General features: G+C 46.1%; 1 protein-coding gene across 1 annotated transcript in view; it reads right to left on the bottom strand.

Annotated features, from left to right (window-relative positions):
• The window catches only part of LOC117026777 (elongation factor 1-alpha-like), a 67,055-nt gene extending 51,272 nt beyond the window's left edge, over nucleotides 1-15,783 (bottom strand). Inside the window, 1 exon segment of the mRNA XM_033113809.1 lies at nucleotides 15,237-15,783. Coding sequence (XP_032969700.1) covers nucleotides 15,237-15,783 — 547 coding nt within the window.
• Nucleotides 15,784-21,740: the final 5,957 nt, after the last annotated feature.

The following is a 21,740-nucleotide window of genomic DNA, read 5'->3' as shown; positions in this document are numbered from 1 at the left end:
CAGCGATCACCTTTATACGTATATGCAGGCCTCTTTGTACACATATGTGTGTGCAGATTCCTCTGGAAGGTGGAGCTGCTAGGTGGTGAGTACCTAATTAATTACACACCGATCTGCATGGGCGATGCCCCTCCCAAACCCACCCGCTGCTCCCTTTGCCTCACCCCTTTCACAGCTATTGAATCACAGAATGAATGAGACTTATTCTCAGAGGTGGCCCTAGAACGGTTTGGTAAGCACCAAGGAGGCTCCACGGTGTAAAACGTCTTCCCTGTCGTCAGTCCAGCCTGTCCCCTGAATTTCTTCCCATTTGAGCCTTAGCAGCACCCAGTCAAGAGAGATTTCCCTGGAAAGTAAAACATACCAGCCAGAAAGTCAGCATGAGCTCTGTCCAAGTCATGCTGCATCGAAAGAACATGGATTTGGGGGTCAGATGATCTGTCTGTGTGGCGTGGGGCAAGTGACTTCACCTCTCTGAGTCTTGGTTTCCTTATCTCCCAGAGCGACTGTCAGAATATATGTAGCACAGATAATAATGTATGTGAAGCCCTTCACACATACCATGCTAAAAACAAAAACAAAGCTTGCTGTGTATTATCCATTTGCCCCTCCAGAGTGGCTCACCCTTCTCCACCCCGGGAAGCACCTGGGCTTCTCTGCTCTCTGGCTTCCACTTGGGTTTGTTCAATGGAAACACTGGCAAAAGACTGCTGTCTAAAGGAAGAGAGGGGATAGGTCTTTACTGTCCTGGCTTCCTCCTACGCTCGGGGCTAGGATGGCTGTGTTCAGTTCTACCTAAGGCCACAGCTCCCTTCCTGCAACTATACAGCTCTCAGCACTCCTTCCCCTCACCCTTCAGGTTTAATGGTGGCCAGGGCTTCCTGCTGCGGCTTGTCCCTGTGTGTCCCTCCATCCCTTAACCCTGCCACCCTCTTGAGAAATGAAGGACCTTCATTAAACTTTCTTTCCAGTTGCCCCTTCCAATGAGCTATCTGGTTCCTGCTGGACCCTTGACTGAAAGCAAGGAGCCAGTTTCCCTATTTTTATCACGGTGTTCTCTGTCTGCCCCTCAACCCAGCTGCAGACAGAAAGTCCCTGTACCCCGAAGGACAGAGCAGTTTGGGGAAGTCTCCAGAGGTGTGGAGTGAGACTCCAGTTCAGAGGAGAGGCCTGGGAGAGGAGTGTCTGCAGAGCTGCCGGCCCAGCTGAGCCCCACAGGTAGCAGCCCTGATGCCCCAATCTTCTTCCTGAACTTTGCAAATTCAGAGTCTAGTCTACCCATTCCCCTTCCACCAGCCCAAGTGTCCAGGCTCTGGGACCGACTCACACTAGTAAACCCATCCAGGATCAACCAAAACCAGCATATTCATTGATCCTGAGAGAGACACAGGCTGAGCAGCAGGAATTCTGAGGTCAGCTGGCCAGGAGTTCTCTTTCAGGAATTAGTAGTAACAGTGACCAGATACTGAGCACTTACTATGTGCCTAGGCACTGTACTAGAACTTTCATTCACTCATTCGGCAAATATTTATTAAGGGTCTACTCTATGTTGGTCACCATGCTAGGCCCTGGGGATACAGCAATGAACACACAGATGAAGATCTGCCCTATGGGAGCCCAAGGAAATGAGCAACTGTAGCCCTGGTCACTCCTTGAGTAAGGATTTTCAGGTCCAGAAACTTGCCAAGGGCACTCAGCTGGTAAGTGGCCGAGATAGGATTCGAACCCAAGCTTCCCTGCAGGAACCATCATCTTTAAAAACTACAGGAGGTTTGGGGGCTTGGGAAGAGCCAAACCCAACTCTCCAGAGAGAGGACCTGAGAGGAGGATGCCCTGAGCTTGGGGGAGGGGACACAAGGTTCCCAGCTGTCTTCCAGATGGTTGCAGTGACTAAAATATAGGGTCAGGAGCCCAGGGTGACACAGCCAGGGAAGGACACTCTGTGAAAGGATGCTCCTCGTTATTACTTGTTTGTAATTTCCTTCTTGACGTAACACTTGTGAGTCATGGTCTCAGAACTTGTCTAGGTTTCACAATCCACACAGATGATCACAGACACTATTGTGTCTCCTGCCAGCACATTCTTAACAGTCATCCCCACCCCCTATTTGGGATTTATTTTGGAAGGCTGGTGGGAGCAAGGCAGGGAAAGGTAAGCACGAGACCCCATGCTCTACTCAAGGGTCTGGAACGGCTGAACAGCTCCTCAGAACTCCCTCGCTCCAAACACATGCAGATGTTCATTTCATTCAGCACTTACTATGTGCAGACAACGGATTAGACAATGGTTAAAACCATAGATCCTGGATCGATTGAATTCAAATTCCAGCTCTACCACTTTCTGGCTGTGTGGCTTCAGGCAAGTGAATTCACTTCTCTGAGCCTCAGTTTCCTTATTTGTAAAATGGTGGAAATACTAATGCCCACCTGACAGGGTTGCTATGATGATTAAATGAAGCAACACATCTGAATGCTTAGAAGAGAACACAGCACATTGCGAGTGCACAAAAAATGTTAACAGTTATTACCATCACCAAATGCAAGTAGAGAAACACGTGACATGCGCACATCGCATTTGTATATTTGTATATTTACAATAATTCAATTGTAATACAGATGGATACTCATGGTAATCAGTTTTTTTTTATGGTAATCAGTTTTATCCTTCATGTTTTGCTCTGTAGTAGTTACACAGCACCCTCATTAGCATTAATTCGCTAAGTCCTCACCTCTTTGAGGTATCAGTTCAAGTATCTCCTCTTTAGAGGATCCTCTCCAACTGCCTAACCTAATCAGAAATGTGCTCTGTCTCTACCTTACCACGCTTTTTATTTTCATCATAGAACTTACCATTCTCGGACATTTTCCCATCGCCCTATTTGTTTCCTGGTTTATGACTGGCCTCTCCCATAAAAATGTAAGTTTCCATGACAATAGGAGCCTGACATCCTGGTCCCTTCTCAAGTCTCAAAGTCAAGTATGATGCCTGGCACATAGAAGGTGCTTAAAAAATATTTGTTCAAAGAACAACTAATACATTCGATCTTCCCAGCAGCCCTCTTTAGGCACCAGTACCTCCTTTTACAGAGGAAGGTGACTGAGGCTCAGCGAGGCAAGGTGATTGGATGTTAAGTCTCAAGCTTGCCTATCTTAGTCACTGAGTTGGCTCCACTTTGCATCTGAGCTGTGCCCCAGAGAGTGACGGGATGAGGTGGTAGCTGCCAGATGTGGCAGTCAGAGCTGTCTGACACGGCCCCCCCGCCCCCCACTCCTGGTACCACATGATGTAGAAACAGCATCTGGCTTATAGAGCAGGAGTTCTGCTCCCCAATCTTATCACTGATGTGTTGGGTGACCATGAACGGGCTGCTTCTCCATACTTGGCCTCAGTCTCTCCTCTAGAAAATGAAAGGGGTAGTAGGATAGGTCAAAGGTTTTGTTTGTTTGTTTGTTTGTTTGTTAACTAAGATACCATAAAAGATCAAAGGTTTTTTAACTTTTTTGGTCACTGAATCTTTTTTTTTAATTTTACATGAAGATCCCAGGTATAAACCAGATAAAAGTGAGACTGCTCTGAGGAGTGGAGGGAGCGGCTTGAGCACCCAGCCTGCTTAGCATACCCCTTGCCTCCACTGTGCTGCCCCCGCCCCATCCTCAGTGGTCCCTGAGGCACTGCCACAGACTCCCAGGGCTTGGCAAAACCCAGTCAGAAAACCACGGGACAAGAATCACTCTTTAGGGTCCCTCCCAAGGTGCAGGAGCCCTGGGGAGTGGTGGGGGCCCCTACTCTCCTAACTTGCAGATGAGAGTTGTTCCTTGACCTGCAGTCCAGCTGCCTCCCAAGGGTCATGAGAAAGAAGGCAAGGGCAGGCTCAGGGCGCAGGAAATGGAGCCGGCCAGCTGGGAGGCAGTGACAGGCGCTGGTACTGTGGCCTCCTGGATGGGCTGGTGACATCACAACCCCAGGAAGCAGCTGCCCGAGAGGCCCTCGCTGTCCCTCAATCCTTCTCTGGGAAAATCAGCCACCAGCTGTTGTAGTCCTCTTCTCATTTTCTTGCTGTTCTGGATTGTCCCCTCCTAAACCATCATCTTCGGCCACACCAGCCGCTTCCTCTCGTTAACAACCTACTATGTGCCAAAACTGCACTATCCTTTACAGAACAGCTCCTAATTACGTGCATATGTCCCTATATCCCTGAATTCAATCATCACATTAATATTATGAAGTAGAGACCAGTATCATCCCCACTTTACAGACAATGAAACTGAGGCTCAGAGGGGCAAGACAGGTTGTACAAATTCACCCAACTGGTAAACGCCAGAACCAGGATTTGAACCTGGTTCTATCTGGCTCCATCTATGCTGTTTTCATGAATTATCCCATTGTCAGATTCAAAGCAAAACAGTCTCAGATGGAGATTATCTCCAAACATGTTGAGATTGTAAATTTCAAACCCAGTTTTTTGTTTTTGTTTGTTTGTTTTGTTTTTATTAATGGTTATGCTTGGCCTATTATCCAGCCTGAGTCTTAGGGTGCATGGAAAAGGCTTAGGACACTGCCTGGCACTCTACAGATATTAGCTATTACTATGACTCTCCTCATTTTCAAAGAAAGAAACCAAGGCCCAAAGGAGCAAAGTCGATTAACCAATATCATAGCACATGTAGGTGCCACAGCCAAGTCTGTGAGACCCCCAAAGGCAAAGCTGTTTCACTTTAAGGCCTGAATTTCTTAGCCTGGATTATCCTGTTCAACCTCTGTATTAGTCTCCAAGGGCTGCTGTAACGAACCTGGTGACTTAATGTCACGTCCCCGCGCGACAAGCGTTGTGGGGAGCGAGGAGCATTGTGGGGAGCGAGGAGGGCGGAGCAGGGTTAAGAAAAGACAGTAGCCACGAATAGAGTGAAGGGGGGCCAAGGGATGTGCAGTCTCAAGGACTGAGCGCGGAATCTGGCCTATGCATAGATTTTATTAGTTAGGTGAGGAAGTAAAGGAGATAAAGCTTGTCAATCTCAAGATCTGTGAATCCCATACATCATAATAGGAAACTGAGTCAAGCCAATCACCCTTGCCTTCAGGCAGCAGAACAGTAAGTCTCAGGATGTATGTACTTCCCCAAGGGACAAAACCTTTATACATATGAATAGATGGAGAGCACACCATTGAATCTCATGGAATCTCTTCCCTTGCAGGTGTGGGAAGGAATGCAGCCACAGAGGCAGAGGCTCTCCTTAGCCGGGGGAAGGTGGGAGGCTGTGCCCACCTCTCTGAACCCCGTGGGTTCTCCTGTTGGTCCCCACTTGATTGCGCCTGGCTTGAATTGTCCCCCCACACACCCCGTGGGGAATCTTAATCGTCATTGGCTGACCAGCCATCTTTGTGCAACCAAACAGGGAGACACAAGGTGCAAGCACAAAGGTGAAGCAAAATCCCTGAAAGGATCCGTCTCACAGACTCTCCTCGCTTTAGGGGCAGGTACAAGGAGACAGACGGCTAGGCTGCTGCATGGCAACAACTTGAAACAACAGAAATTTATTTTCTCACAGTTCTGGAAGCTCTAAGGGAGAATCCTTTCCATGCCTCTCTTCCAGCTTGTGGTGGCTGCTACCAGTCCTTGGTGTTCCTTGGCTTGGAGCTTCATGAGTCCAATCTCTGCCTCCGTCTTCACTTGTCTTTCTTCTCTCTGTGTCTCAAACCTCACTTTCCTTTCTCTTATAAGGACACTAGATTTTGGAGTCAGGGCTCACCCTAAGTAGGATGTTCTCATTTTGAGATCCTTAATTTAATGACATCTGTAAATATTCGAGTATTTCCAAATAAGCTCACCTGCACAGGTAGTGGCGTAAGAACTTGGACATATCTTTTTAGGGACATAATTCAACCCACTGCATCACCATCACCACCCTGTTCAGCAAATCTTCACTGAGCATGAACAATGTGCCAGCCAGGGACACAGCAGGCACACTGCGTGAATGCTGCCCACGGTCGAGTGGGAGAGGCAGTGGATGGAGGAGTGGTTTTCATACTAAGTGTAGAAATAAAGAATATGAACGCACAAAAGAGAGCAAATAATGACGTCTGGGGTGGGGTAAAGCAGGGAGCACGGTCCTATCAAGTGATAGCTCTTTATGAATCACCATGTGCAAGATACTTTAGAGAAATATATAGATATACATATATATACATATGTATATGTATATATGTGTGTGTGTGTGTATTTGAAAAAAACCTACACAGAGTAGAAGAATAAGCCTAAATTTTAGCTTTGAAGACAGAAAGCCCTCAAATTCAGGCTTTAACCAGCCTGTGGCTCAGTTTCCTCATTTCTAATATGGGAATACTAATAGCATTTGTCTCAAAGAGTGATTATTAGGTTTAAGTGAAATCACCCAAGCATTGAGTCAGCAAATATTTATTGACTATTTCCTATGTGCTGGGCACACAATGTGCAGTAAGGGGCTAGCAGAATGCTGCCTGGCACCAAGACACACCTCATAAATGTCAGTTCTTGTTCTCTTCCCCCTAATCCACAAGTTAGGTAAAAGTTCAGGAGAAACACGGGAGGTCACGAAGAAGGACAGGCTACAAGCCAAGTAAAGAGCACTGTTTCTGTGTGTTTAGAAATAGTGAGGACATGGCCAGACAGATGTGCAAATGCTTCCTGGAGGAAACGGGCAGACCCTGGAGGAAGGTAAGAAGGAGAGGAAGGAAGACTCCACGTAGCAATAGTGGTGTGAACATAAGGTTGGACTGAGAAAATTAGCTGGTAAGAAAAGAAGGTGTGGGCCAAATGGGGACCCTTTCTACAGGATTCTGGGGAGCAAGTGAAAGTTAGAAATTTTCTAAAACTAAAACAAACAAAAAAAAATCAAGTGTAAGCACAGGGGAGACCATACTTAACCATATCACAAGCATTTGCATTTTTTAAAATTTTGCTCCAACTTTGATATCACTTTTTTTTATTATTATTATTTTTTGGAGAACAGAGTGTTTTTCCAGGGCCCATCAGCTCCATTGTCCTTCAGTCTAGCTGTGGAGGGCGCAGCCCACCTCCAAGTCCAGTTGCCGTTTTCAATCTTTAGTTGCAGGGGGCGCAGCCTACCATCCTATGCGGGAATTGAACCGGCAACCTTGTTGTTGAGAGCTCGCGCTCTAACCAACTGAGCCATCCGGCCGCCCCTTGCATCACTTTTTATGCAGTGATACATTTTCCATCGGGAATTGCTCCATACGTTTCTATGATATTTAACTTGTCTGTGTTTCCTATTCAATTCCTATTCCTATTTCGTTGAAGACAGAGACTGTACCTTAGCATCAGTTCATCCCTGGTACCAAGTTCAGTACTTGGCATATAGTAAGTGCTCAATAGCATTTCATTGATTGAATAAATTGCTTTCATATTTCGTTTTTACATAAGAGCATAAAATTTTGAATGGTGTGCTAAAATTCATGCTTCCGGGCCTGGGGCAAGTATAAGATATGCACAATATGCAAGCGAGGTAGAATTATTTGTTTGGAGACAGCTACAGGGATCTGGTAGGACACAGACATACAGAGGCCTTGCTAAACGAAACTCATGAACTCACAGGCTAGGTTGTAAACGTATTAGGCTGTGTTGCTTTAAACTCGGGTCAACCAACCAAAGGTGGATGCAAAAGACTTTTCTTTAAATGAGCCAGCAGCTTGAGACTTAAGTAGAACAGAAAAGGGAATTCACAGGACTCAACCTTGTCTTATAGCTGGAGCCCTTAAGACCCGAGGATGCTGGCTAGGCTAACTCTGTGTTAAGATAAGAAATGGCAGCTTCTTTAAGATTTATTTTGTTTTTGGAGCCACCAGATCCAGTGGGCGTATCATGCCTTGAAATAGAAGCATCTCAAAAGGCCTGTGAATCATTTCTTAGCTCTGGCCTGCAAGGTTTCATATCCTGTTCTCGGAGTTACCTTGGGTGCTGTGTGTGTGTGTGTGTGTGTGTGTGTGTGTGTGTGTGTGTGTGTATTGTTTTCAGGGGTGTTTGCTTAGGATTTGGTTTTGAAACTTTTACTTTCTTGTAATAGTTTTTCTTTCTTTCTATTTTTTTTTAAGTTGGAAGAATTTTTCAAATGGCTGCACGAGAAAGTTCAAACCCTGGAATGATAAGTCTCTGAAAGAATTTGGATTTTGTGAGGGGAGTTTGTTTGCACTTGGTATGAATCGCCCAGTCACTGATTTCTGCAGTGAGATCTTTTGGAAAGTTTTTAGGTCAACCCCCTCATTGTACACATGGGGAAACTGAGGCTCAGGCAAGGAAAGGGGTTCGGCCAAGGCCACACAGCATGTTAGTGGATGTGATAGAACCAGAATGCAAGTCTGACTTCTGGAGCCTGCTTCGGGTTTGCAAGAAGCTCTCCAGCACCCAGTCTACATTTAGCTGGATACCTCTTCTAGGTCAGTAAAGGAAGAGAAAGAAAAAATGGTTCTGAGGAGTCAGAATTCACTGAGTATGGGTATACAAGGATAGGGAAAGGAATGAATGAAGGTATCTTCTATGTGTTATCTCATTTAGTCCTTCCCAGATTCGGTGAGAGCACCCTTTTCAACCAGGGTTAACTTTGCCCCCAGGGAACATTTGGCAAGGTCTGGAGACATTTTTGTCACAGCTCAGGAATGGGGGTTGCTACTGGATCTTAAGGGTAGAGGCCAGGGATGCTGCTAAACATCCTATGATGTTCAAGACAGCCCCTACAACAAAGAATGAATTATCTGCCCTAAATGTCACAGTGCCAAGCCTGAGAAACCCTGCTAGATAGAGGGCACTCGTGTATAGATCCCAACTTAACAGCTGAGAAAGCTGAGGCTCAGAAAGTACACCTATTCCCTAACCACGTGGTCTTGGGCAAATTACTTAACCTCTCTGTGCCTCAGTTTCCTCATCTATAAAATGGAGACAATAATAGCTCTATCAATGGTTATTATGATGATGAAATAAATTAATATTTGTAAAGCATTTAGAACACTGCCTGGCACATGTTAAGTATGATATGATTATTTGTAAATAAATAAATATAAACACACTTGCTCAGAATACACAGAAAATAAGTGGAAGGATTGTGATGAAGCCTGAGGACACTTAAGGGCACTGGGACTGGGAGATGGGAGACCTCCGGGGTGTAGGGCCCTGAGAGCAGGTGAGGCACGTGGCTGTCCACGTGGCATCCGACATCTCCCTGGACCCTGAGGTTTTCCTTTCAGATACTGCTACCTTAAATGCAGCTTCATCTTTTTATGTTAAAGTGATATGCAGCATGATACATGAATACTTTGGGAAGTCTGACACAGTCAGTCGCTATCAGTCATCAATAATTGCTCGACATAAATTAGTTTGTTCGCTCCCTTCCCGCAAGTCAACTCCCCTTTGGTAATCCTAAGCCATCAGTCTTGCCCACACCAGCCAGCACCACCTAATGCAGGCCTCCAGCCTGGACCAAGCCCCTGCCCCGCCCCACCTTGCACCTACCTCACTGCAGGACCTTCTGATCCTCCCACCTGCAGCTCTGAGGGCCCCTTTACCCAGCCTGAGGCCTCGCCCCCGCTTTTCTGTTTTGACCTTCTAATCCTGTCCTCCATCAGGGATCAGATTCATCCACTGACTGCTGGCACCTGTCACCTCCCTGAGTGATTACCATGTGCAGCCCCCAAGGCCTAACTGCTCAGCCCAGCTCTCAGCGAGCACTGGGCTCTGGGAAGGCAACCAGGCGGAGAGGTGTTCTGAGAGCAGAGAGAAAAAGCCAAAGCAGGAGTCACTCATGTCTCCCCTCTGCCTGGGACCCACCTTACAAGCCTATTCTTTATAAATGAGGTGTGTTTTATGGAGCATTTTAAGTCAAGTGTCTTACATACTTATAACAGTTCTCACCAGCCGTGCCCCACTCCTGACTCCTAGATCTCACTGAGCTCAAAATCAAGGTGTCAGCAGGGCTGTGTCTCTTTCTGAAGGCTCTAGAAAAAAATCCATTTCCTTGCCTTTTCCACTTTCCAGAGACTGCCGACATTCTTTGGTTCCTGGCCCCTTTCTCCATTTTCAAATCCAGCCATGGCACCTCTGTGACCGTTTCTACAGTCACATCTCTTTCTCTGACTCTTCTTCTGCCTCCCTCTTCTCTTTGTAAGGACCCTCTGATTACATTGGACCCAACAAGATAATCTGGGATCAACTCCCTAATCTATGATCAGCCAGCCAATTAGCAATTTAACACCATCTGCAACCTTCATTCCCCTTTGCCAGGTAACCTAACATTCACAGGTTATGGGGATTAGGATGGAGCCGTCTTTGGAGGGGCCGTGGCCGTTACCCTGCCTAACACATTAACTGACAGGGAGGGATGGGGACCATGACAATCCAGAGAGCACATACTCCTTCTAAAGGGGACAACTGACACTCAGCCCCAACGGATTTCATCATGCACAAATACATAGTCATTGTGGCTGGATCTGCCAATATTTCAAAGGAAGCTGGAAAATCAGATTTTCAGGTGAAGTGTTCCAACTTTGAAATCACTGGGCAACGCTGCCCCCACTTCCGCCCCCCCCACCCAGAAAAATCTCATAGGCTAGATTTGGCCTGAGGCCTCCCAGGTGTGAGCTCTGGATTCACCTCCACCTCATCAGCCATGGTGAGAAGATGAGATGTTCTCTGGCATTTATAGGCTCTGTGGGCCCTGGGGCATGAGGAACCAGCTGGGCCTGAAGGTGGGAGGGAAGGGGGTCAGGAGCATAATGGGTACTCAAGGGGGTGCCTGGGGGAAAGTTTAGAGGGAGAAGGGACCCACCATTTCCCTAAGGGACCAACCATCACCTGCAGGAAGCAGTGGTGCATCAAAGGGTACAGGAAATCAGGCAGAGGCCAACCTGAAGAAATTAACCCAAGTAAGGTAGACTTTATGCCTGGCGGCTTCAGAGCAAATCAAGCACACCCTTTCTAATTTCAAAAAGTATCAGTTCTTCCCTTCCCCCTGAAAAAACTAGCAATATTGGCTGGCTGTGAGGGGACTAGCAGGCTGGGGGAGGCAGGGCTGAGGGTGGGAAGGAGGATTTTCGCCTTATGCCTTTTCGTGGTTTTTGAATTTTGAACCAGGTGAAAGCGTTACCTATTTAAAACAGTAAATTGAAATTCTTTTATTCATTTGAACTATTTTAAAATACAACAGTTTACATTCAAAGTAAAATCATGAATGCAGTTGTCATGGTGATTCTATTGCACTTCCATGAAAATGCTATATGGGACCTCATTGCAGGATGGTTTACAAATGGTGAAATGTTAATAACTTTGGCCAATTAATACGGGTCTATCATCTTAACTGACTGCTGCTTTTCCTAATCCTTACACACCAGGACTTGAATAAACCAGGCTGGTGTCTTTTTGAGTTCTAGTCCATTCTTAATGGCAGAAAGTTAAGGTTCTAGAGTCAGTCTGCTTACCCCTTCCACACTAGATGTCCTTGAGCAACTTAACCTCTCTGAGCCTCAGTTTTCACATCTGTAAAATGGGGGTAATAATAATGCCAACTTGGATTGTTATGAAGATTAATGAGTTAATGTATGTAAAGCACTTGAGACAGCACAAAATCAGTGCCCGTAAACGCTGACTCTTATTATTAACTATTTTTACCATTCTCATTTAACTTTGTTTCTTTTGAGTGGGGGATTTATTAAAACAGTAACAACGTAAGATGTAATGTAGGCGATTTACATTGAGAGTTAACCTGTGGCCTCCCAAATCCTTACAACCACCCTCTGAGGGGAGTATCATTGTCTCCATTTCATAGATAAGGAAACTGAGACTTGGAGAAGGTAAGTGAGCTGCTCAAGCCCACTGAGTTTGGAGATAAGATAGCAGCTTGAACCAGGTTTTCAAGATTCCAGGTTCCATGACTTTCAACTCAAGTTTGTCCTACGGTGTGATTATAAAACAATAGGGCTGAGGGAGACAGTTGGCTTTTGGTTTGTTAGTTTGGTTTGAGGATAGTCCCTCCCCCATCAGGGCCCCAGATCCAGTAGATTCCAAGGTGGGGGTCAGGTCAGGTCTCTGGCTCATATTCTGCCCTCAGCTTTGGAGCCAAGTTTCTTTGTCCCTTGGGAGGGAGACAGGGTTGGGGTGGGGGTGTCAGAGCATGGGGGTTACCGAGGATGACCCTGGCCAAGCTGCTGCCTGAGCTTTCTCACGAAGGAGACTTTTCCAGTGTCCCAAAGCTACCTCAGGCCCTCTGCCGCCTCCCCCAGACCCTCGTCATCTAAGAAGCAGTTGTTGCTGCTTGAAAATATGTCTGGCGTCAAATTTGGGAGTTAAATGCCCCAGAAAGACGAAGAGCACTGCCCAAGCAACCGCCAGGAAGCTGGAGAGCCCAGAGGGCAGGAGCACAGCTTTGCAGGTTTAAAATTTGGCTCTACTACTTCCTAGCTCAGTAGCCTTGAGCTTCACCTTTCTGAGGTTTCTGCAGCTGTGAAGTGGGATAATAATAGTATCTATCACAAAAGTTGTTGGGAGAATTCTCTTCCTTTTATAAAAAGCTTTATTGAGGTATAATTTACATACCATAAAATTCACCTGCTTTAAGTATACAATTCAATGATTTTTAGCATATTTAAGAGTTGTGCAACCATCACCACATTAGAGTATTTTTATCCATCCCCACACACAAAAAAAACCCACTATACCCATTAGCAGTCACTCCCCTTCTTCTTCCTAGCCTTAGGCAACCACTAATCTACTTTCTGTATCTATAAATTTACCTTTTCTGGAAATTTCACATAAATGGAATCATAGGATATGTGGTCCTTTGTTTCTTTCTCCTTTCACTTTGCATAATTTTTGAGGTCCATCCATGTGTCGCATATATAAGTAGTTCATTCCTTTTTTCTGCTGAATCATATTCCATTGTATGAATACACCACATGTGGTTTATCCATTCATCAGTTGATGGACATTTGAGTTGTTTCCACTTTGGGGCTATAATGGACAATGCTGCTATGAATATCTCTGTACAAGTCTTTGAGTAGCATGTTTTCATCCATACCTAGAAGGAGAATTTCTAGGTCATATGATCAATTTATGTTTAACTTTTTAGGAGACTGCCAAACTGTTTTCCCACATTTTCTATTCCCTTCAGCAATGTATGGAGGTGTGTGGAGAAAATTAAATGAGATAATTAACATAAAGTGCTTAGCATAGTGCCTTGTCATAGTGAATTTTCATACTAATAGAGGTCTTCGTAGAATTAGCTGTAGTTACAGTATCCACGGTACTGCTGCCTCCTTCCCTGAAAAGAAAGTGGATCTCACAGAATGACGCAGTCATTCAGAGGTATTAATGCCCACATTCACTGTGCTCTTAGCCTGGTATTTAAGGCTGTCCACACACTCCACTTCCATCTATTTATCTATCCAATCTTGGCTAGCATCCACCCCACCCTCTAGCTTCTGCTTAGCCTAACTTATCAGCACCTTTGCTCACACCATTCTCTGTCCTCTCCCTCCTGTCTTCTCTTTATGTTTCAGAATCCCACCTGGCTTTTAAGATTCAACTGGAATATCCTTTCTTGTCTAAGGTCTAGCTTGATGTTCTGATTAGGTCAGCACTGTCCAATTGGTAACCACTAGCCATATGTGGCTATTGGGAACTTGAAATGTGGCTAGCCTGAACTGAGTGAGATGTACTGAATTGCAAAGTATCCATCAGATTTGAATGACTTAGTATGAAAAAGAATGTAAAATTAATCGGGTTTTTTGTTGTGGTATTAATTATATGCTCAAATACTATTTTGGTTATAGTGAGTTAGGTAAAATATACTATTGAAATTAATTTCACCTGTTTTTACTTTTGAAAAACGTGGCTTCTAGACAATTTGAAATTACGCATGTGGCTCACATTTGTGGCTCCATTATAGTTCTGTAGGCCAGCACTGGTGTAGAACATCAACATTCTCACAGTTACTGTTTATTGAGCATGTTTCTTACGTTTATATATCTATTATCTAACATAATGCTCAGCACAATCCTGGGGGTAGATATTGTGAATACCTCCTTTTTACAGATAAGAAACAGAGGTAGGGTATGATCTCCCCAAGGTCACATAGCTGACCCCAAAGCCCATAGTCTTCCATGGGATTTTGCTGTACAGACTATTAAAGCACCAAGGGCTTTGGGGGTCTCCCTGGGGTGTTTGACTGGAATTAGAACAGTTCGGCATGGTAATGAATCATGCTAATCAGAAACGCTGACTGAATGCTTGTCTTTCATAAATACAAATGAGAAAGCAAATTAATACAAGCAAGACATGTGGAGTAAATCGGATCTTGGGATCTGAGGGTGGAATAAAAGTTTGACAACCACTGATTTAAACAAATACCTCTTTTTACAGGTAGGGATACTGATGTCCAAAGAGGAGAAAGAATATGCCCAGGATTGTCAATGAGGGGCAGAGTCAAGTGCAAATGCTGGATTTACAGGATCCCAGGCTGAGCTTCCCAGCATGTAGCTCACTGTCTTTGCAAGGAAGGTCCCTGCCCCCAGCCACCTGGAAGCCCTTTGTCTTGAACCAACCCCCTTCCTCCCCCAAGCCTGTCCCAAGGACTAGAGAGGAGGGGGCCAGGAGACCCAACCCATTTCCCATCAGGGTCCCAAGGCCACCATCCGGTACAGGGCCAGGAATTCCTTTCAGAAGCTGAATCAAACTGAGCCAAAAATAATTCTGAACCCTTGGAGGCCTCCAACAGCCCCTATTCCTACTCAACCTTAGTCTAGAGGGCCAGGCCTCCCCAAGTCTCCTCCCCGACAACCTTCTGGGCTCCCCCAGACATCCCCAGCCAGTTCCCATCTGTACTCACACGTGCGTAGAGTGAGATATGTTTAAACAAACTGCCCACATCCCAAGTTCCCTATTCCCAGCCCTCAGAGACTGTGCTAAGTCCAGCTGCATCCCTATGAGCCAACCGAGGAGAACCATAGCCAGAGGCACAGAGAAGGAGCCATCAAGAAACAGAGACACAATGATGCACAAAGTGTGTCTGAGACAAAGAGAGAAGATAAAGGATGGCTGTTTAGATCAAGATAAAGTTGCTGAGCTAGAGACGAAGAGAACAGACATGAGAAAAAGAGGAAAAAGAGGTGGAGGAGGAAAGGGGACTCGCGAAAAGGAAAATTAGAAAGGGAAATAGGAAGAAGAAAAAAAAAACAGAAATTACAATTTGAGAAAACTGACAGAGGGGAGACAGAAAGAGCAGGGGCGCCAAGGGGGAGAGAGACGGAGACTGAGAGCGCGAGAAGACGCTCGGCGAGCTGGGGCGCAAGAGGCGCCGGGACCGCGGGGGCTGTGGGGGTCCCGGGGGCGGACCCTCCTCCCGGCGCCTCGCCCTGCCGCGGCGGTCCCAGCAGCCACATTCCTCCGGGTTTCCCACACACTCGCCATCAAAGAGTCCCCAAAGCCCCAGCTTTTCCCGCGCCCCTCCCCCGCCAGGGCTGGAGAAGCTATTTTTCACCCCCTCCTGGCCTTTAATCTGTTGTGGGGAAAGAAAGCGGCTTTTGTTGGGCGAGGGGCTGCGCGGGGGGCACGGAGGGGGCGACGGCGATTGTGTGTCCCGCAGCTGCGCGCCTGAGGCCGCTGGGGGTGGGGCCTCCGGGGCGCGGGGCGCGGGCGGGGAGGGTCGGATAGGGCCGGAGTGGGGGCAGCCAGGGCGCGGGGTGCGGGTGGGGAGGGTCGCGGTGGTTGAGGGAGTGGAGGAAACGGCCACCCGGGCGCACAAGCCCATTGTCCTCTTGGCCGTTCTGCACCTGGCCCGGAGATAGGGGGAAGATGGACACATAGGGAAGCGGGCACACAGGGAGAGGCTGCACAACCAGAGGAGGTCGTATACTCAGGCAGGGGGCCACAGCACTCAGGGAGACACACCACACGTTTAAATGGGCTACAACACTCAGGGGGAGACACTCTCTCACCAGAGGCCTAGACACACAACCCTCAAGGAGAGTCCCACACCCAAAGAGAGGCCAACAACACACACTCAAAGAAGAACCCACTTACTCCAAGACTCACACACACATAGGCCATACTGGTCTGTTGAGCAAAATGGATTTCAAATATAAATTTCCTTCTTCCATCCCCAATTTCTCCTTAAGACAGTCCCCCATTCTCCAGCATTTGCTTCCTTTCTCCCTTCAGTTGGTGGCCTGGCTCATGCTTCAAAGCACAAACTCTGGACTCAGGCAGCCCTGCTCTACCTCCCAACAGCTGTGTGACCTTGGGCAAATCACCCCACCTCTCTAAGCTTCAATCAATATGAGAATTGAAGGAGATAATAGGTGTAAGATGCCTGGCTCATTGTTGGCGCTGAGCAAAAGTTATCCTTTATAAACCTGCTGATGTGATGCTTGGGCCCTGTAATGATGACACTCAGGGACAGCTTTGACCGGCAGGAGGCTCTCTCTGAGCTGCAGTGGCTGCAGGAGGCTCTCTCTGAGCGGCAGTGGCTGCTTCTGCTTTCTGGCACCTGGCATTTCCAGCGTACTGCTTAGCTCGGGCCTGCTTAGGGGTGGAGAAGCCCTTTCCTCTCTGGCAGGGTCAGCTCTGTCCCCAGGCTGGATCCCTCCCTTCACAGCCTTTGAACTGCTGCTGGGACCTAGGCCAACACAAGACAATATCTAGGCAGAATAAACACTGCTTTGCAAGGCTTTTTCTTTCACCTTCATCTTTTCTTGCCTTGAACTCCATCATCTTTCTAAAGGGTTTCCTGAACCCCATTAGTGGGAGCCCACATCCAATCGTCTGCATCTGTCTGCAGCAAAGACCATTATGCCTGAGAGTCACAGAATCAGAGAGTCATCCAGCACAACTTGCATTTGCGTTTTAAATCATCCTGTAAGTGGTCTCAGCAAAGTGATTACTGGGGTGGAACTTTGGTACTGTACATCTCTACTAAGTGCCCATCCTGTTCCAGGCACTGTGAGGGAGGGACACTGAGACCAGGGAGACAAACAGGACTTGACTATAAAGCAGGTGAGCTCTATGCCCCATATGGTGGGTGGGAGTGTTCAGTGAAACCATGAATGAAACTGCTTTGGAAATAGCAAAACCACTGCAATATATTCTTTTCCTTTTATTTGCTAAGTCAGAGTTAAACTCCCACTAACCTACTGATGCTTCCAGTCTAGAAGTTCCAAACTTTTTCCTTAACACAGAAATTAGGTTGTCTCTGCCGATCATTAGCCTAGAAATGCTAGGGTGAGGGAACTAGTCCTTGTGTATCTGGACACTGTATGCAGTTTGAATGTCTGTCTCCATCCTTGTATGCTATGTTTGAGCCACCTGCCTGGGTTCAAATGTTAATTGTTGAAGTTTTTTTCCGACCCGCTATGTGGACTTTGAACTTCAATATCTTAGTCACAATAATATCTATCCTAAAAGACTCTAGAAGAGATTAAACAAGATAGAATGTATAAGGCGCCAGCCCAGGATAGGTTCTCAGAAAGGAAACTCCCTTCTTACTCCCTGTGGTCCACCCTACCCCCACTCCAGATGTCAAGCCAGCCCCTGGACATCCCATGGTCACTGCCTACCTGCTGAAGTAAGGGGTTAGTTAACTGCCATGCTCTCTGAGTCTCTCCACTTAGAAAACAATGTTTTCCCCTAATGTCCCTAATACCTTAGTGTCTGTCTTCCTACCGAGTGCATTCTCCCTTTGCTTTCCTCTGTCCAATAGAATAAAACCCTCTCAGGTTCAAGCCACCTTCTCAGGAGGTCCCTTGAAGAAGCAGAAAAAGCTTAGGCACCTGAGGACACACTGAGAAAGGCAGAGCTGGTTGCAAATCTTGGATCTGCCACTTACTAGCTATGTGACTGTGGGGCAACAGGGTCAATGAGATAATGTGCAAGAAAACAAGCAGGATTTGGCAAACAGTTAAGATATACTGAAGAATGATGATGATGAAAATGACACCAAGTACCTCTGAACTGTAGAGTAGCTCGTCTTGGATGCCCCTGAAATCCTTACTCCTATAAAAACTCATGACTTAGCTCCAGATGCTCCCCACACTCCCCTTCTCAGTATTGCCCAGATTCCTGAAAATACTCTCAGCAGGAACCATTAAACTTACCTGGCACCACCCATCCCACTGGCCCAGGGGCCATTTTACATCATAGCACATGAAAATAACCACAGTAATTGATTCCCACAGCACTTTCCATCCCTTGTCCCCTTTGACCCTCCCAGCCATGGGGGAGGTGAATATTATTTTCCTCCCCATTTTAACAGAGGAGACAACTGAAGCAGAGTGGGGCTAGGTAGTGTGCACAAGGATTTGAGCCTGGCCTTGCTTCTGAATTCCCTGTGCTTTTTTTGTATCACACAAGTCTCATGCAGTACTTTAAGGTCTAGCCTTGCTAGGGGAGAAGGGATATGTTTTGTGTATACAGCTGGTAAGTCCTGAGCACACCTTTACAGGCAATTTGTGAGCAAACAGGTACATATTAGGAAATGCAGTGTCTGGAGGTTTCTGAGACCACAGCAGACCAACCTAATGCTAATAAGAGTTAAGAGGCAGAGTGGACAGAGAGCCAAACGAAGGGGGTGTCTGCGTCCTACCGACACATCAGCAGCTGACATCCCAAGTAATCTTGGGCAAGTTTCTGAAGTTTCCTTGATCCCCACTTTCAACATAAATGGCAAAAAAAAAAAAAAAAAAAAAAGGTAGATAGACAGACAGAAGCTCAGTTTAGGCAAAAAGACATCTGCAATTCTCATCATCATTACTTTGGCTTTGAAATCGACAGCTCAGAGACCCCCCACCACTTTCTTAAAATTTAAAGACAAAACAGTATAACTTAATGGTTCTGCCAACTCTTCAAAAAAAACCAGAGAGCACAACACTGAATTTTTTTTTCTTTTCTCTCTCTCTCTTTTTTTTTTTTTTAATTTTGGCAAAGGAAGATTCAGTTCCTGGAAACGCTTACAAAATAATTCCTGACACTGGGAGGAGATAGTTAAAAAAAGGAAGACGACGACGACGACCAGAAACTATATACCTATATAGATAACGAAGACGATGGAAAGAAAGGAATAAACAAAGAAAGAAGAGAAAGAGGGGGAAAAAAGACTTAAAAAAAAAAAAAGGCCCCAATTCAAGGAACGTTATCAAGTTCTCAGCATCTGCAATTCACAAGCCGCTCGCGAGTCGTGGTGGCGCAGACTCCGCCCCTTTCTCGGGTGTCGGGCGCTCATTGGTGGGGGAGGCCGTCGCCGGCCGGTGACTGCCTGAGGAAAGGTTGCCTGGGACACGCATCCCTGTGTGAACGCATGACGTCCCACCCTGGCGCCAGGCTGTCTGGGGCTGAGTCTTAGATCAACACAGCTGTGGGACCGGGACCCACAGCTGGGCAAAGGAGCGGATTCCTCAACAAAAAATAGGATTGTGAGAAAAGTTCTGAAACAAAAACAGCGCAGACAAAAGCCTTAATGACATCCTTTCATAAAAATAAAAAATGCAAGAGGGGGGAAAAAGCTGGTAAAAGGAGCAGAACTGGGAACAGAAAGTTCAGAGGCATTTGGAATAAGAGGTTGAGGCCCCGCCACCACTACACAAGTTGTAGAAGGCCTGAGCTAGCCCTTCAGTCCCCTGACGGGGAAAAAGAAGTTTTTAGGGTTCAAAATTCATTCAGTGTTCCAACCTTAACCTGCTTCTTTCAGAATTAGAATCTTACATTGGAGACTACGCTTAGAGGTCATTTTCTTTCCCAGCCCCCAACTTGACAGAAAATGAGGCCCAGGAAGGAAGGAAATTCATCCAGGGCCACATTGCAAGTTACTGGCATGGCCAGGACACAATTCGGTGGCTTGCTAATTCCACGGCATCCCTCTCCTGTCTAAGGTCACACAGCCCAAAAGTATTTCAATCTGAAAGCGTCTTGGAAAATAATAAATATGAAGGTGCTTTGTTAATGGCTATACAAGCTTGAGGCATCTGTAGTAGTAATAGAAGAGGAAAAAGGAGAGAGGAGAGCTTGTAAGGACCTGTGGATATGCACATAACCACACACTGGTCCATGCCGAGTCCCCAGGCACCCAGGAGACTCACTGATCAGATGCAGAGAGAATGTCAAGTGACTTGCAGAGAAGAGGCACTCAATAATTATTTGTTGTAGGAATGAGATCCATTTTATAAACTGGGAAATTTAGGCACAGAGAGGTGACCTACCCAAAGTTCACATCATTAGTAAAAGACAATGGGGATTTGAACATAAATCTGCCTGGCTCTGAAAGTCATGCTTTTTCCAGAACCTCCTGGACTTTACCATTTTGCACAAACCATGGAAATCTGCATGGTAGAAACGGAAAAGGCTTTCTATTTGGTCATTTAAGAGTCCCCATAGCCCCCCTTTTCCCTTCCCATGACCAAATAGCTGGCTCTTCACTTGACATCTATAGCATGTACAGACTGACTTGTCCACTCACAGGTTATTTTCCTCCTTTTTCTTATACTAAAGAGGCTGTCCTTGAAAACATTTATCTTTTGAAGACTTTTCTTGGGACACAGAGCCCTGTGGTATGATGGCAGAGAACAAGACTTCAGGTCTGGCTCTGCCATTACTTATGGTGTGACATTGGACATGTTTTATAGCCCCTCTTTGTGCCCTTTACTATCCCACACCTGTCTGTCCAAATTTCATAAAGCCTTAGACTTCTAGAGTTGGACAGGAATTTAAATAATCACCTAGCACCATATCCCCATTTTATTCACAAGGCAAATAGGGCCACAGTAGCTGGGCTTGTTCAAGATCACATGACAAATTATTGGCAGGGCTGGGATGTTGAACCTAGAGCTCCTAATTTCCAGTTTTATGTCCTTTTTACTGTGACTATTTTGAGCTCCTAATGTCCTGTTAATCAGTGCCACATACTATAGAACTCTTGTTTCCTGTGTTAATCTTGTCTCCCCAAATTGTGAGATTCTTGAGAGCAGGAGCCACTGCTTTATGTGAAGCGACTCCATAAATATTTACTAACTGATTAAGCATTGGGGGATCCCACTTCGTCAGTTTCAAGATGGCAACCAGCATTTTAAGGATGCACGTTCCCAAAAGTCCTGGGAAATGATAAGACAAGCAAAGAATATTGAATGCAATGCCCTGTTGCAATACAGGGCTTATTACCTTGTCTGTCCTCTGGTCCCTTTCCTGGGTTCTCAAATAGAGCTGAAGCTATTTCTGCAAGGCTAAGGATAATCAACTCCAGGTGCCTTCCCTTCCATAGCAGAAAGGGACAGACAATAGAGGGATGGAATTACCAAACTATTGTTTCTCCACACATAGAGGTGTGTGGAGAGTGGGGGAAAGGAGGAAGCAAAAGTTAAGAGATTTGCTGATTCCATAGGGGGCTCCTAAAAAGGTTATATAAAAATCATCCCCTTCTGTCAACTCTCCCCCCACATTCAAAACCCGGTCCAAAATTCTAATCAAACTCACTTCCAAAACATAACTGGGCATATATTTGGCTCCTTATGGAGCGCGTGGGGCCAGAGGGTGGGAGCTCTTTTCCTTCCCTATGCAAAAAGCATCGATTCAAGCTGCTTTCTTCTTTTTTTTTTCTTTTCCCCTGTTGCTCAAATAAATAGTGTTTTTTGCTCAAACCTCTTTCCCCTCCTCCTTCTGTAATCTCAGCGCCTAGCCCAAATCTGTTTTCTTCATTGTAACCTCAGCTTCACCGCAATTAATTTT

This window comes from Rhinolophus ferrumequinum, chromosome 9 (assembly GCF_004115265.2).
Source record: "Rhinolophus ferrumequinum isolate MPI-CBG mRhiFer1 chromosome 9, mRhiFer1_v1.p, whole genome shotgun sequence".
Taxonomy (NCBI): Eukaryota; Metazoa; Chordata; class Mammalia; order Chiroptera; family Rhinolophidae; genus Rhinolophus; species Rhinolophus ferrumequinum.
This window is presented reverse-complemented; position numbering and strand designations above follow the sequence as displayed.